Consider the following 16,384-nt stretch of genomic DNA (forward strand, 5'->3'; position numbering starts at 1 on the left):
AGAAAGGGGAGGGCTTCCCACGCCGAGGGCGTGCTAGTATGCAAAATTACTGCGAGTTACTGAATTGTGACGTCACGGGCAGGGAAAGGGCAGCTTAGATGCCGGCATCTGCCCCTCCGCGCTGGGCCGCGGATGGCATAGGTAGCTGCAGGGCCTCACCATTCTTTCCTGTGGGCGCGGCGCAAAGCATTTTGTGTGGCCAGACAGGCGTTTGGCTGGGACGCCTCTTAACCCCCCCGGAAGGTCCCCTGGTGCGGCTTCGCGCTCCTTGCCTCGCGCTGCTGCTGTTGCCCTTCCCCTCCTCCGGCGGCGGTGCGTGAGCCAAGGTGAGGCCGGGGGCAGGCGGTTGGTTGCCACGTGCGGGGGTCTGGGCGCGAGGCGCTTGACGCCCGTGACATAGGAAGGGGCGCCCCCTCCGGGGCAGTGTTGCCGGGTGTAGGATAATTACCGTATTTATACGATAATATCAGCCGTAATAAAAGTATTCAAAGCATAGGCTCGTTTTTGAGGCAGTTTGTTCACGCAGCAAGTGCGAAAGTCCCTCTCATGGAGTCGGAACAGACTTCTGGGCTTGCTGTCTGCATTGCCTCGAAATTATTTTTTTAAATGCTTCAACTTTGTCTCAGTTCTCATTCACTGGTGAGTTACAGTGAGCAGTTAGGAGTAAAGAAGAAGAGGATTTATTTGCATAGTTTTCAGTGTACAGTAACTTCTTCAGCAAATACGACCGTTTTGAGCTTCCAATGCAATAATTTCATGTTTCAGACCTGGCAGCACTGCTTCAGGGTGAAGCTGCTGGGTGCTGTGCTGCAGCCGCCAGAGAACAGTGGCATTGTACAGAAGTGGGCTGGGTAGGCAGCCTGGGCCTGCGTGGCCAGACTGGGGAGGGTGTTGGTCTTGGGTTCAGATAAGCCGTGCACTACACTCCTGCTTCCAGAAGGGTGGAGAGGGGTGTCTCTACCTATGTGTGATGTACAGGTACCTATCCATCTATTTATCTCCTTACGTGTACCTGTCTATATCATATAGAAAGACAGAGCGAGCAAGAGGAAGAGCTATCTATCTATCATAGATCTATAGCTAGAGTATAAATATCTATATACATACACATGGGTGACTGGTGCCTCCTGATTCTGGGGGGGGCCCCAGTGGCCAGTCACCAACTGGGGGAGTCCTTCAGCGGCTGATTGCTGACTGCAAGCCCGAAAGTGCTACTGGCAGCAAACCCAGAAGTGCCACCAGCACTTCTCTCAGCTCTTTAAGACCTAGCCAGACTGGGATGACCTAGTTGGCTGTTAAAGGCCACCCACACCCTACAGCCAGGTCAGGGCTGGCACCGGAGCAGGAGCTGTAGCATGCCCCAGGCCTCTCCACCCTCCCTTGTTTCCCTTTGTTTGGACCCAGTGCCTGCCAACTGCATCCACAGCTGGATCACATAGCTGGCCCAGGCCAGGCCAGGCCACTGAGTTTGGGGTCCCTTCCCCTGGTACTGGCTGTGCCTCTGGTGCCAGGGAGAGGAGAACCGTATTCAAGATTCTGGCAGATACCTGCTACTTCAGGTAGATGACCCCAGCTGGCTGCCGGGGCAGAGGAGAGGCACCATATGGCTGCACAAGCACAGCACAGGCTGGCACAGTCGGGATGCTGCACAAAGGCTGCTTCCAGCGAGATCCAGCCTCTGCCTGTGGGGGATGGTCTCTGGCTGTGGGCCTCTGTGCTGTCCCTTCCTGCCATCGGGGCTCCTGGGATGTGCATGTGCTTATCCTGATCCCATGGCTCCCAGGAGCCCTGATGACTGGTTGGGGCAGGGTGGGAGAGCACAGAGGCCCATGTCCAGGCTCTATCACCTGCGGGCAGAAGCTGGATGCGCCATGCTCAGGCCCCAGCAACTCTGGCTCTAGCCTCTAGTGGTGTCATGGGGGACGCTGAGCGAAATCAGGCCTGCCCACCTGTCTCTCCAGTACCACGTAGCAACCAGAGCCAAAGTTCCCAACACATGAGCAGAGCTCGCCCAGGGCTTGCCTACTGATTCTTTCTGGTCAACAGGCAAGCAGTGCGTGCGGTGGCTCCACCTCCAGAGGCCCTGGGCGAGCCACTCTTGGGCCCGAGGGGCTCCATCCCCAGCCTCTGCTGGCACTGAGCAGAAGCAGCCCTGTCCACCTGCCCAACACGGTGCAGGAGCCAGAGCCACCACCTGCCCATGGACCAGATAGAATTAACCCACCCACCTGGACTAGATGCCTCTGGGCTGTATTTTGCCCACACCTGGACAAGATCCTTTCCTGAGGTCCCTTCCAGCTCTCATTTTCTATGATCCTATTGTTGGGGCGGGGGATGGATCTAACACAGGGATGGGCAAAATGCAGCCCGCGGGCCGGATGCAGCCGCCAAGCCCTTTTATCCAGCCCGCGGGGCCCCTAAAAAATTTAGAAAATTAATATTTATCTGCCCCTGGCTGCCGGTCATGTGGCCCTCGATGGATTGCCAAAACTCAGTAAGCAGCCCCCCGCCCAAAATAATTGCCCACCCCGATATAACATATACCCACACATACATAAACATATAGAAGTGTGTGTGTATAAATACAGATAGGTATAAATAGATCGATTTAGGTAGTTATAGATAAATATATAGATATGTGTATGTAACATATATCTAGATCTATGTACATCTATCTATATCCAATCCAGTGTAGATATATTAGATTTAGATATCTATATTTAACATTAAGTATAGATATGGTAGGTGCACATCAATATTGATTAGAGGTGCACCGATACATTGGTCTGATATCAGATGGGCACCGATATAAAGAAAATAGACTGTTTCGGAAATCAGCCTGATGTGGCTGATAATTTGTCTGATAAATGGCCATGCATACACGCAACTGCAGTGTACCACATAGGCAGCAAGAAGCGCAGCCTGGCATCATGGAAAGCTGTGTGCAGCTGATAAATCTGGTGTGGTAGAAGGGAAGCAGGGAGACAAGGGCCGTGGAGGGCAGATCAAGACCTCTGCAGTGAGGGAGGGAACAGAGTTGGGGCAAGCCCCCCAAAAATTTGCCGTAGCCCCGCCCATAGCCCTCCTCCCAGCTGCCAGCAGAGGGTTCGGGATTGATTGTGTGTGGTCAGGGGGTAGAAAAGTAAGAAAGGTTTATTGACTTAACAAAAACACAACTATACATAGTAACAAGACAAACAACGACAGACAAAAATAATTCACATCGGCAACTTGTCGGCAGTCCCCTCTGATGCCTGATGTACGACAAGTTTCTCTTTCCACAAAGCTCAGCGAAGTCAGGTGTTGCTGATCAGTGCTGTCTGAGAGGTACCGGGAAGGACCCTGGTATTCAGTCCTTGGGCTCTTCGAGATCCATGGGCCCACTGATCCAGGTCAACAGTTAATTAATCCTTTTCACAGAGCTGTATCTTCCTTCTGAATGATTTCCGGATGTTTCAGCCAATTTATAACTTCTGAACTGTACTGATAATTTACAGGCACTCAGATTCTTTTTACTTCAACTGTCCTTACACTGACCAATAGCAGTACAAGCCTTGCATTCTTTTGATAAGGTTAATTTTAACTATGCCACAGGGCCTTGCTACTTCAAGGCTTTGCTACATTTACTAGGCCTTACTTTATACAAGGCCTTACTACAGCTTAAACTTTAATTAGGCTCTTAGCAACAACATATAGCTTAATATCTAAACAAATGACAGAAAAACACTTGGTCTAATCTTCCTAGAGCCTTCAGCAAGCACCTTTATCACACAAACATAATTTCAGCTGTCACACCAGCACTGCCACCCAGTCCTGGGCCCAGCCCACAGCTGCAGCCCACCCCACTTGTGCCCCACGCAGATCTGGGTCACATGACCCCCTACTTCCTGTGCCATCCTGGGGTGTGCCCAACAGCAGGAGCCACCCGCCCCGGCTGGGCAACGCTTGCCCCTGCCCCAGCCCCAATCCCTCCCTCACCGCAGGAGCCTTGATCTGCCCCCCGACACACCCCTTCCTTCCCCACTCCCCTTCCACCACAACAGACTTACCAGCTGCACACAGCTCTCCATACTGTATCAGAAATGGGATTGGGATCAGACAATATGCCTCCTTAAAAATCAGCTATTGGTATCAGCCCCCAAAATCTCTATTGGTGTACCCCTAATATTGATGTGTATAATGATAGCTATAGGTCTGTGTGTGTGTGTAAGACTTACGCCGTGGTAGCCAACCTTTTGGCCCCATGGGCTGGACAAGCGGTTCCAGTTTGGTCTGTGGCTTGGCCATGGGTCTGATCCCACTACACGGAGCTTGGAAATTTAGCTGTACAAGAGCAGTGGCAGTGATAATCACTATTGCTCCCCACAACCAAATTGCCAGACCTGTAAGGAGCCCGCAGGCCAGATCTAATACTGATAAAATATTGTTTTTCATGATACACTTCTGCCACTCTTGCAGTACACTAGTTTGCCACAGTACACCCTTTGGAAATTACAGGGATAAACCATGGAGTAGGTGCTGTTTTTTTTAATGATTTAGCATGCCATAAATCTGAAGCAACTATAGCAATTACCATTTCATTTTAAGAGATCTGAATAGGGGTTATTTTTAAAGACTTTTTTTTTTTAAAGTTCATGAAGCAAGGCTTCCTTCTGTCACTTTGTGTTCTTAATCATTTGGCATGCTGCACTGCAATTAAAGTTGTTAACGTTCAGGTTTGGCTGTACTTTGCTATTACACTGGCTTGGGGAAAAAGCATTTCTGAATATATTTAAAATGATCAATTATCTTTACAGAGGTAGAAGCAAGTATATTATGGGCCTAAAAACAATTTGGAAGAACTACAAAGTTTTGATTGTTATGGGACCAAGCCTTGTTCTGATACACTGGGGGTGGTATAACATCCAGTCCAATCCTATTTTCAAAATGAAGAGAGAGGACTTGGACCAAGAACCTGGTATTGTGACACACGTGATGCAGCAGGACAGCAAAAATCAAGGAAAATAGGGGTGCTGCAGTGTATGACAGGTGAGTTTCCTATCCAGCCAGAGCTAAAGCCCTTAATTTAATATAGTTATGTCATATAAATTATACTTAACACAAATATAATCTTGTTCCAAATCACCTTTAGACTTTTTTCAAACTGATTTTTTTTTAAACTTGTTAACCCTATACTTATGTACCGAATGGACCAAATAGCAAGGCATACAGATCAGCACATAAATTAATCAAAGTGCCTATTTCCTTTATACACTGAAATATTACCAACCATCTTCACCTCTGCTGTTACATCCATTTTACATCATTCTGTAGTCTCAAAAACTGTGGCTAAGTCTTGCCGGACTGGAGAACTATTTGGTCAGTTAAGCAACTTCTTTTCCTAAAGGTTTAATCAGAGGATTAAAATGGACCAAGAATAATAATTTTAAGCTTAAAAATAATCAACACTTTTATATATCTAAAAGCTAGCTGAAAGGTGTAAATTGAAACGTGTTAATGCTTCACAGGCTGCAAGAAAGAAGGGGCTTACCTACCATGCTAATTTGCCTGATTATTGAATATTGGCATGGATACAGTCTCTTAGATCCCAGAAAAAGCAGTTGAAGTTTCACTATACAATGTAGGTGTGTAAAAATGATACTAATTAATATCCTTTTACTGTTTTTTGTAGATTATAATTGACTGTGAAATCAATAACCCCTTGTTAAAAGAAGAAATGAAAAAAACTAGCTGGCTCAGAAAGAACTGCTTGCTTGTGGCCGGACTGTCATTTCTAGGTGTCCATATTGGCACATATCTTATACAAAGAGCTGCAAAGAATTCTGTTAAATCGACCGTGGAAATTAAACACAAGAATCTTGATGAATGAAGTAATTTTCTGTAACAATCAGATACTAAAATATCACTGTTATATCTAAGCGTTATTTGTTAAACTATGCAGTTATGTGGACACCAGGGTCATTCTATACTGTGGTTCATTATGACGATTTGTGACTGCAAAGAGTAAAAATGTGCTTCTGTTGAGTTAAAAAATATAACTTAACAGATTCAAGTGAAAACGGAATAAACCTGTAATTTTGTTGGCCAGAATGAAAACTTTGTCTTGAAGATGTCTCGCATAGAAGCTAAAAAGCCTTCTTTATGTACCAGTGCACCTTTAACTAAAGACACAGTGAGTCACTCCATGTCCGTGTTAAGTGGAATACTAAAATCTTGCTATGGCCCTACAGGTAGGCTTAAACAGCTTCACAATGGTATGGGAGGCTATGTTCGCACAACTTCACAATCTTCTACCCTGCTTAGTGGCCTTTCTGCCACTCATCCGATATTGAAGGTTTTGACAGCTTCTGTACAGAACCATGTATCACGCTTCAGTGACTGTGGCTTATTCGCAGCCATTCTTTGCTGCAACCTGCTTGAAAATTTCCAAAGAATAAAGTTACTGCCCTGTACTGTCGCTAAAATTAGCAGACATCTTTTGAGCTTATGTACTGACTATCTTAAGTCTGAGGCCTGCGCTTGCCGAATATTGGTGGATTTTAATAGCATTGAGACTCTTCTTTGTTTGGTACGTAGTGTATTGACAAGCAAACCTGCCTGCATGCTTAACAAAACAGAAGCAGATTATATTGGCATACTGGTTATAAAGGCTTTTTTGCTTACAGTGCCAAATAATGTAGAAACTAATGTTGCTCTGGGAAAGTGCATAATTGTACCTGTGAAAAACAAGAGAGTTATGGATTCTACTGTGTTTCCTGGACTGCTTATAGAAATACCAGAACTTCAGATGGCAAGAACATTTCCTATTAGAAGAGTTTCTTCAAGCAGTATTAAGATAGCACTCTTCTGCATTTCTCTGTCAGGAGATCATTCCAGTACTGGAGAAGGAACAGTGGTTGTCCATCATGGAGTTTCCCTAGAACTAGCGGAATTGGATCAATTACTGAATTTAGGAAAGCAGTTGGTTAATGACCAGGTAGGCCTTGTAGTGTGCCAGAAAGTTATCCACCCATCCTTGAAGCAGTACCTCAAAGAGCACCATATCATCGCTGTAGACAGAGTTGGACTTTCTGTAATGGAACCTTTGAGTCAAATGACAGGTAACAAATTACTTTTGTATGTGACTTATAATATTTGTTTCTTTCCTTTTGTGAAGCTCATGTCACACAAAGTAAGATATACAGGTTAGTCCCAAAGTAATTTTTTTCCTATTTTTTTCTGAACTAAGTATTGAAAAATACTGAACATTAGGGCTGTGCAAAGCTTTGGTTGCTGATTCAATTCTGCCAGATTTGGTGGCCAAATCTCTGAGTCCGAATCGAATCAGGAGACCCTTAAATCTCTCCAAATGAAATCAGAAATCAGAACCCTCCGAATTGATTTGGACAGATTTGGAAAAATTCAATGATTCGGCCATAGACACAGCTTTAAATGTTTTTTTCTAAATACCTCAAGGTACCAGGCGGCCCATAAATGCTGAGATGATGGGGCGCATGGAGTGTCCCAAAGGAACGAAGCGGGGGTCGCCAGCACACTCGTCAGCAGACTCGGAAGTGGACCAGAACCACTTCCAGGTCCACTGGTGAACATGCAGGCCCCCCCGGCACAGCTACTGGTGCCTTCTGGGTCTAGGGGGGCACCCAGGGTCCCCCCGCAGCTGATCGCCGGGGGGGGCGGTGCACTCAGTGGCGGACCCAAAACTGGACTGGAAGAACTTCTGGGTTTGCTGCTGGGTACACGGGGGGGGCCCCCACGCTCCTGTGGGAAGCTCCACAGGCCACACCAGTGCAGCATTCATGAGCCATGCCTAGTACCTTGAGGTATGTAGAAAAAACATTTAACGTTGTGTCTATGGCTGAATCGCTGATTTTTCCAAATCAGGATCAAATCTTCAGATTTACTATGACTATGATTTACTATGACTTTCATAGTAAAGAGTATTAATAAGGAAAGCAATTTAAGTTATTTCTGTTTGGCAAAAAATTGATAGTAACTGAAGATTTAGGGAATTAGTTTTCCAGATACAAATTTGCTAAGGTCAAGTTAAGGTTAATAATATATTCATGCTTAAAATATTAATACCACATTTTAATGAAGTAAGTTTAGTATAACAGCTTTAAATCTGGCTCTGCCTGTCCTTCATCTGTATGGTAGAGATTCTGTTTATTCCAGCATTTTAAACACAACTTTTAGCTGAAAAATAGTTGCTAGGCCCTACTAATCCTTCTGGTGACTAACTGATTGAAACCAATTTTTTCAAACATATTAATAGCAATTTTTTGTGCTTAGTTGCACTAGTTATATATCTGCAGATGCTGTTTACTGCCCTGAGAGAGAGATCCATGGTACTTATTATGATTATGAATGAAGATTGTTTTTAAACTCTTGACTACTCTGAATTGTAAAATTATATCTTTTATAATGACCTATCACCAGACTCTGCATTTGCAAGAGACTGTACAGGTTTCTGTTTGCATGACTTAATTATAGTTTGAAAATTAACATGAAACTGTCTTGAAAAGGATTTGGTTGGGGTTTTTTTAAGTATTAAGTACAAACATTGAGGTCCATGTTGTACAAAGCACATTAGACAGCTTTTCTAATGATAGGATAATAATGCTTGCTATTCTGTCTTTTCTCAATTGAACAGGTTCAAAGCCTATAGCTGCCATATATTCTTTGTCTCCTAGTTGTTATGGCATTCTGAAGGATCTGCGTACTGAGAATTTTGTTTCAAAACATTTCTTGCATCTAATTCCTAATGATACCCTTGTCTGCAGCTTGATACTCTGTAACAGAAATGAAACAGCATGGGATGAACTAAAGGTAGGTAAAGTACTCAAAGTATCTAATAGAAACATACTATTCTATGGGGGAGAAATGGGAGGAATGTTTTATTAGTAATTTTAGTCTCTAAAAACAAGACTTCCTTGATCACCTGCCCATCTCAGTAAATATGCAGAGGCAGCTTTTTGCCATATAATTTTGCACTTAAATGTTATTTCTAACTCTCTTGAGGCTGCCACTAGCAAGGAATGTAGGGTTTTGGTTTATATTATTTCAGCTGCCTGAGGAGAGCTTCAAGATCACCCTTAACCCTTCACTTGGCAACGCAATACCATTGACTACTTAGATCAGTGGCACCCAACCTTTCAGCCCCATAGGCCAGATCCTGCATGGGGTTGGTGTGTGGGGTTGGTTCACGAATGCAATCCTTTGTGCCTGGATTCAAACACTCACCAACCCGGACCCATGTGTCCATATCTAACCATGTGCTGGCAGTCCGGAGCACGGCTCCATATCATCTGGCCCATGCTGCCAATGCTCTTCAGCCACCAAATTTCCAGACATTCAGTATTCACTGCAAGGCAGAGACCACAGCTCCATGAGCTTGATCTAGCCCAGGAGCTGGGGGTTGAGCACCCTTGACCTAAATGACTCAATTATGGCTCTACACTAAAAATGACTTTAAAGATGATCTAGTTACTAATTAGTAAATAGCTTTGATTAAGGAAAAGATGGAACAGAATCAAGCTCTCTCTTAGCTGTGCTCTGCAGTGCTAACAGTGGATATAGCAAAAGCTTGCTTTTGTAGGCAAGCAGGTATGATTCTGAAATTACTCAGAGTAGCTGTTGAATAAGTAAGTGCCACCTCTACATTCATATTTAGAGAAGAACTCCGCTTTAAAATTCTATCTCCAAAGTTACTTAAATTTTTCTTGTAATGTTTTTAAAAACAGCTTTTTCTCTTTTCATGATATCATATGTAATGACAAATTTATCTTGCTCTTCAGGTTGCCTGTCAAACCGCAGAACACGTCTTACAGTTAACAGTCAAGCAACCTTTGGCACTGTTAGGAGGTGGCTGTACAGAAACTCATTTGGCCTCATATGTAAAATACGAGGTATGTAAGGCCTTGTGAGATTATTTAACATTGCTTAATGTAGTTTCTAGAGTTGGAAGGGACCTGAACAGATCATCAAGTCCGACCCCCTGCCCTGGGCAGGAACAAGTGCTGGGATCACAATACCCCAGCCAGATATCTATCCAACCTCCTCTTGAAGACCCACAAGTTAGGGAAGAGCACCACCTCCCTTGGGAGTCCATTCTGGAGCCTGGCAGTCCTAAAATAATGTCTCCTGATATCAAGCCTGAACCTACTCTCAATCAATTTGTGGCCATTATTCCTTGTTATCCCAAGTGGTGCCCGGGGGAACAGAGTCTCACCTATTTTCCGCAGGTCCCCCCGGTGAGTTTATAGACGGCCACCAGATCCCCTCTCAGTCTTCTCTTGTGGAGGATGAATAGATTCAGGCCCTTTAGTCTATCTTCACAGGGCCTGGCCTGCTGCCCCCTGACCATGCGAGTGCCCTCCTCTGGACCCTCTCAAGATTAGCCACATCCCTCTTGAAGTGCAGCACCCAGAACTGGATGCAGTACTCCAACTGCGGCCTGACCGGCGCTGCATAGAGGGGAAGAATTACCTCCCTGGACCTGCTTGTGATGCATCTGTAGATGCATGACAAGATGCAGTTAGCCTTACTGACCGCTTCCTCACATTGGCGGCTCATGTCCATCCTGGAGACAACAATGACTCCAAGATCCCTTTCTGCCGCTGTGTTGACGAGAAGGGTGTTACCTAGCCTATAGGTGTGTTCCTGGTTCCTTCTCCCTAGATGCAGTACCCTGCACTTGTCTGTTGAATTCCATTCTATTCTCATCTGCTCACCTCTGTAACCTGTCTAGATCTAGCTGGATTCTGCCCCTCCCCTCCAGTGTGCCAGTTCTCCCCACATCTTTGCATCATCAGCAAATTTGGACAGCATGCTTTCCACGCCCACCTCCAAGTCGCTGATAAAGATGTTGAATAGCACAGGCCCGAGGACCGAGCCCTGGGGAACTCCACTGCCCACATCCCTCCAGGTTGAAAACGACCCATCCACCAACACTCTCTGGGTGCGACCATCGAGCCAACTTGCCCATCTGATTGTGTAGGCATCAGTGCCATAGTTGCATAGTTTTTTGTGACAATGGGGTGAGAAACGGTGTCAGAGGCCTTCTTGATGTTCAGTTAGATGACATCCACCTCAATGCCCGCATCCAAGGACTTTGTGCCCTGGTCATAAAAGGAAACAAGGTTAGTCAGGCAGGATCTGCCTGCAGTGAACCCGTGTTGGTTGCCCCTGAGCATTACCTCCCATACTGGGCCCCAGCAGATGTGCTCCTTGATAATTTTCTCAAAGGTCTTCCCAAGGACCGAGGTGAGACTGACTGGCCTATAGTTACCTGGGTCCTCCTTTCTCCCCTTCTTGTAAATGGGGACTGCATTGGCCCTGTCCCAGTCCTCTGGGACATGGCCCAAGCACCACGAGCACTCATACAGCCATGCCAGGGGCCCTGCTATGGCCTCCACCAATTCCCTCAGTACCTTCAGATGAAGAGCATCTGGACCTGCTGATTTAAACATGTCCGGCCTCTCCAGGAGTTCTGTAACTAGATTGTCCCTGACCCTAAGCATGGTGTCGTGTCCCCTGAGCCTGTCTGTAATCCTAGTGGGGGAGTTGTCCCGGTCCCTGCTCAGAAATATGGAGTCAAAGAACTCATTGAAGAGATCAGCTTTTTCCTTTGCTGCAATCACCATATTGCCAAGCCTGTCCTGTAGGGGCCCTACATTACCTGGTGCCTTCTTCTTACTCCCTATGTATTTGAAAAAGGACTTTTTGTTATCCATAATTCTGGTCGCCAGCCCTAGTTCCATCTCTTCCATGGCCTTCCTAACCGCCTTCCTGCAGTCACAAGCAATGGAGGTGTAATCCTCCTTGGTGATAGCCCCTTGCTTCCACTGACTGTATGCCACCTTTTTTGCTCAGGATGTTTTCCATGTGGATTTTACTCTACTGTATTTGTACACTTCACATCCCTTCAGCTTTTATTTATTGTAACAATTCTTTCATTGTATTCTTGTCGTTAATTTAATTGAAAACAAAAATAAAACCTGTGTAGAATTGTTGTCTTGAACATTAATAAGAGGAGACTTCTTTGGTTTTGAATGGAATTGTTTGAAACCTTTTGTTACTTGAATTATGCTGTCATGTTAACTTGTTTTTGTTAATGAAAAGGGTTAACAATGGACCATGTACAAAACTACTGTCTGGTGGTGGGAAAACTAATGCATGTGCACAATAACAAATAAGTACTGTTTTTACTCACATACCACACACCTTTTCCCCCAAAATCAACCCCCCATTCCATAATTGGGGTGCATGTCTTAAGTGGCCAAGCTGATTTTTTGCCCAGAATAAAGCACCCTGCTTTTTGATTCCTCCTCCTTCTCAGTAGCATTACTATTCAGGAAGCTGAGGGAGTCAGTTGACTTATTGGTTTATTGTTCTTTACAAGTGTTGATGATTGCCTTTCTTTTTGAATGGTCTTGATGTTGCACTAATCAAGCTAACCTTAAGGTGATTTTGACTAGGCTGTTCCTGGTCTCTCCTCCCATTTCACAGCTTTGGAGACTCTAGCTCTTTTCAGGATCAAAAATCTACCCACAGAGATCAGTTTTCAGCCACATCTAGGGTTTCAGCTTTTAGTTACACAGAAAAGGGAGTACAAGTTAGCTGAAGATTAGGTTCTGTCCCTGCAGCCATCACTCTGGAAAAATATTTTTTCTTCATTCTGCCTTCCCAAAAATCTAGGGGTGTTTCTTTTTGGGGGACATGTTATATGTGAGAAAATAAAGTATTTACTAGTTTGTTTCACCTGATTAGGTGAAATATTTTTACAGTTCTCTAATGGCAATTTTCATTTATTTTTCTTTCAGGTTTTTAACCTTCCCACTAGTACTTTCGAATCTCTGGATTGTTCTCAGGCACAATATCAATTGGTTGCTGATGCTTTTTGCCATTCATTGGAGTCCATAGCTTGCTGTCTAGAGCATGATAATGGTGAAATTCTTACTGATGCAGTATATGGACACTTTTGGTCTATTCCATCAGGTTTTCCTTCTGATGCTACGTGGTCAGATTTAGTTTCAAAATGTGGTTGTGGGATGCACAGCAACCAGCAGAAGCTCAAATGGATGGTTTTACGAAACCAGCATAGCCCCTTTACTCCACAGAGCTGCTGCAAAGACCCTTGTGTAAAGTCCCCTGACCTTCGGGCATTGGACTGTTTTGTTGCAAAATTCAGTGGTCTGCAAGTGGCAGTGGAAACGGCCAATCTCATTTTGGACCTGTCATATATAATTGAAGATCAAAATTAGTTCAGTTTTCATGTGTATTATTGGGGGGGAAAGCAGCATATTTATTTGGACATTTCAAGAGCAGAATCATGCATAACATATAAAGAGACTTTTAGGCAGGGTCAGAGTATCTTCTTGTGGTCTCCTTGCCCAGATAGGCTCAGTCTACCCCTCTTCTCTTATTTAATTTTATACAGACTCAGTCCTCACCCCAACCCTTCTCCTAATAATCTTCTCCATTCATTCCTTTCCCAAGCCAGTTCCAGTCCAACCTCACCCTATTCCTGAAGCTCCCACTCCCAGTCTCTATTTCAGTCCAACTTTTTTATCCAATCTGCATATGAATCATGTGCCTTCTTGCTCTGTGTTAATTGGCTCCAAGCATGGAAAGAAGAGTCATTAAGAGCATAGGAATGACAGTTTCCCTATTCTCTGTTCCAGTGTTTAAGATGCAAGTTCAGGAAAAGTGCTGCTGAGCTTCTGTAGCCCTGGGTTTGAGTCTTATGATAGATGGAATCTACATGGACTAGTTGCAAAGTCCTAATTAGTCTCTACAGAGCATGTGAAGGCATTACATTTATAGACATATAAGCTGACAAAATGTAGATAGGCTTTCTTGAAAGTAGCAAGAGAAACGGGCATGTTTCTTGGAAACATGTTTGACACTAACCACGCTCCTGCCAAATGTTAAAGCTTGCGGGGGTTGGGGGAGAACTAAAGTCTACCAATTAAATAGTCCTAAGATTTTTAATATGGCAAAACAGTGTCTTTTTCCCTACTTTGATTCCCAGAAGCTCTGATTCTAAATAATTTTGACTAAACTTTTCCAATGAAGTCAGACACCAGTAGACACTTAGCATGAAAACTCTTGAGTCCAAGATGTTATTTGGAAAAGCACTTGAATATAGGATCTTGTAATGGGAAGTGCTAAGCACCCATAATAATTGATGGAACTATCAGTTTTGCCTCTAATAAATACTAATCCTATAACAAGTTTAAAGAACACTTCTATAGCCACTTCAAAGCATTTCATCCCCTGTAGTACAACAATGAGTTCTTGAAAAAATGAGTTAGAAATCAGAACTATATGCCAGATACTGCTTCAGCTATATCAGATATGCAGAATGTTATACCAAATGGCAAATATTAAAACATCACAACTGACTGTAATTCAGGAGTCAGTACTTTTTCTGTCATATGCTGGGATTGCCCTAGATACCAGATCTTTTCAAACACAGTTAATAACATGGTTTCTGTAGTAAATAGTGCTTTACTTGAGTTAGTTAATGAACATTTACTCACAAAGTTTGCTTCTTGCTCATACCCACTAAAATCATTATTTTGTGCAGTTGGTAAGATGAGAGAGAGGTTTGTTATACAAAATGGTATTAATTTGTAATGTGGACTAATACTTTTCTCCTTTTTACTAAATTTACTGAATCTGATATATGAGCAGGTAAACCATCACTATAATTATCCACTGTATCATTTTGATTTCCTGTGTAAGACACTTAATAGTTGGAAACATGATTATTATGTATATTTGTTCTACTCCTGTAGGTAAAGTTTCAAAGTTGTTTAGGATTTAAACAATGGAGCTTTGATTAATAACAATAATAATAATAAACTGGATGGTTAGTATTTATTTAGCACAGTACAGTCAATATTTTTTTTAAACAATCACACAACATCTTCCTGTTTTCTTATACTGATCATAAATACACCTTTGAAGTGTCCCTGACATAGAACCAGGGTCTGTGGCAATTTTTATTAGCTGGGGAAGACTATTTTGGAGTTTAGCTAGGATATGTTGTCTGTTTTTTTTTATATAGCTTTCTGCTGGCTAATGTAGCATTTGATTTTGATCAGGGAATATTCTGCTTCCTAGCCAGAAATATTTCAGCATAGTTTTTGCGTTAATCCCATTTAAAGATCATGAAGCCGATATTTCTCTTCAAGTAGGTGGGTAGGTGGAAGGGTAGAAGTTATTTGGGGCACATGGAAATAGGGGACAGCACTTTCACGTAATAAGGTCACTGCTTAGCTAGTATAAACTGTCTAAGTTCCAGGGGCATTGGATATTTCTCACTAGGGGAGGATTTTCTCCTATATTCTTTCCAAATCTACCCTCCTTTACACACAGCAATATGACTGAGAGGTCATTTTTTTAATATTACTCCAGCAGTGTGGCTCAGATACTGGCCATACACCCAATGGGGAGGGAAATAGCAGAGCATGAAAAAGCCATCTGCTGTGTGATTGTGGTGGGAAATTTACTACATTAGGGACTGCTTCTCACAGAGCTCCAGTCTCTGCAACTCAAAGCTTTCAACTGTGCAATATATCATCATCTAGAAAGGGGCTGAACTGGAAAAACAACAAACATATATATTTTTTAATTCTCTCACCTTCTGCAGTTATTTCTGTGAAGGGGACTCTTTGTTAGGGAGCAGAAAAAAAGGTACAAGAAAATAATACTGTGCTATAAATGAGTTTAGAATTATTCATGTGGATAAGTTTGTTTATTTCTGAAAAGAATACTGGAACCTCTGAAAAATATTCACCTAGCCATTTCAAAAAAGATTCTATCTGGAAGCAGTATGGAGCCAAATAGCACTGCTAAAGATTATCGAAAAAAAAACCCCTAAGTGTCCAGATTTTGTTTGTGATAAAGTACATGTTATGCTTACTTTCCCTTCCAATTTTCTTTTCCAACACGACTCTTTCAATCGCTGTTGTGCAGTGTTGTCACGACTGGAAATAAAATGTCTTGAACAACTCCGCTTTGTCTCCATGTTACTTCCAGTTATAAAAATTAAAATTATACCTTACTCTTTGTATGCCAAATCCAACCATGTAGAAACTGTCTCTTCACATCTGACTGAACACGATTTCTAGGTATGAAGCTGCTCTGCTGACATGTTGGTCATCTTGGAAGTACAGGCTTGTTAAGAGGAACCATGTCAAACTAGCCAATAGGAAACATGAGATGGGGTAGGTCTTAAATTCTGCCTCTGTGCAGAATAGATGCCTGACTCAGCATGCATGGCACAGAATCCTCCCCTGAGGATAAATGCCTATAATCATTCTCTCAGAGCTGAGCAAGACTCTCCTTTAAAGAAATTGCAACAAAAAGTATAGAT

The 16,384-nt window shown here is 43.4% G+C and overlaps 1 protein-coding gene across 4 annotated transcripts; it reads left to right on the forward strand.

The window, feature by feature from the left end:
- The first annotated feature begins 36 nt into the window (after positions 1-36).
- Positions 37-16,023, forward strand: MKKS (McKusick-Kaufman syndrome). Of its 4 annotated transcripts, none has more exons than XM_006030112.3 (6): positions 37-326; positions 4,797-5,028; positions 5,672-7,100; positions 8,651-8,826; positions 9,795-9,905; positions 12,822-16,023. In XM_006030112.3, exons 3-6 carry the CDS (start codon positions 6,110-6,112, stop codon positions 13,260-13,262), a joined length of 1,719 nt encoding a protein of 572 aa, XP_006030174.1. In that variant the 5' UTR covers positions 37-326; positions 4,797-5,028; positions 5,672-6,109; the 3' UTR covers positions 13,263-16,023. The 4 variants fall into 4 exon arrangements, with proteins under 4 accessions (XP_006030174.1, XP_025067474.1, XP_025067473.1 ...); XM_025211689.1 differs by having other exon boundaries at positions 6,864-7,100; XM_025211688.1 differs by having other exon boundaries at positions 37-141.
- The last annotated feature ends 361 nt before the right edge of the window (positions 16,024-16,384 follow it).

This window comes from Alligator sinensis, unplaced genomic scaffold, assembly GCF_000455745.1.
Source record: "Alligator sinensis unplaced genomic scaffold, ASM45574v1 scaffold992_1, whole genome shotgun sequence".
In the NCBI taxonomy this organism is placed as follows: domain Eukaryota; kingdom Metazoa; phylum Chordata; order Crocodylia; family Alligatoridae; genus Alligator; species Alligator sinensis.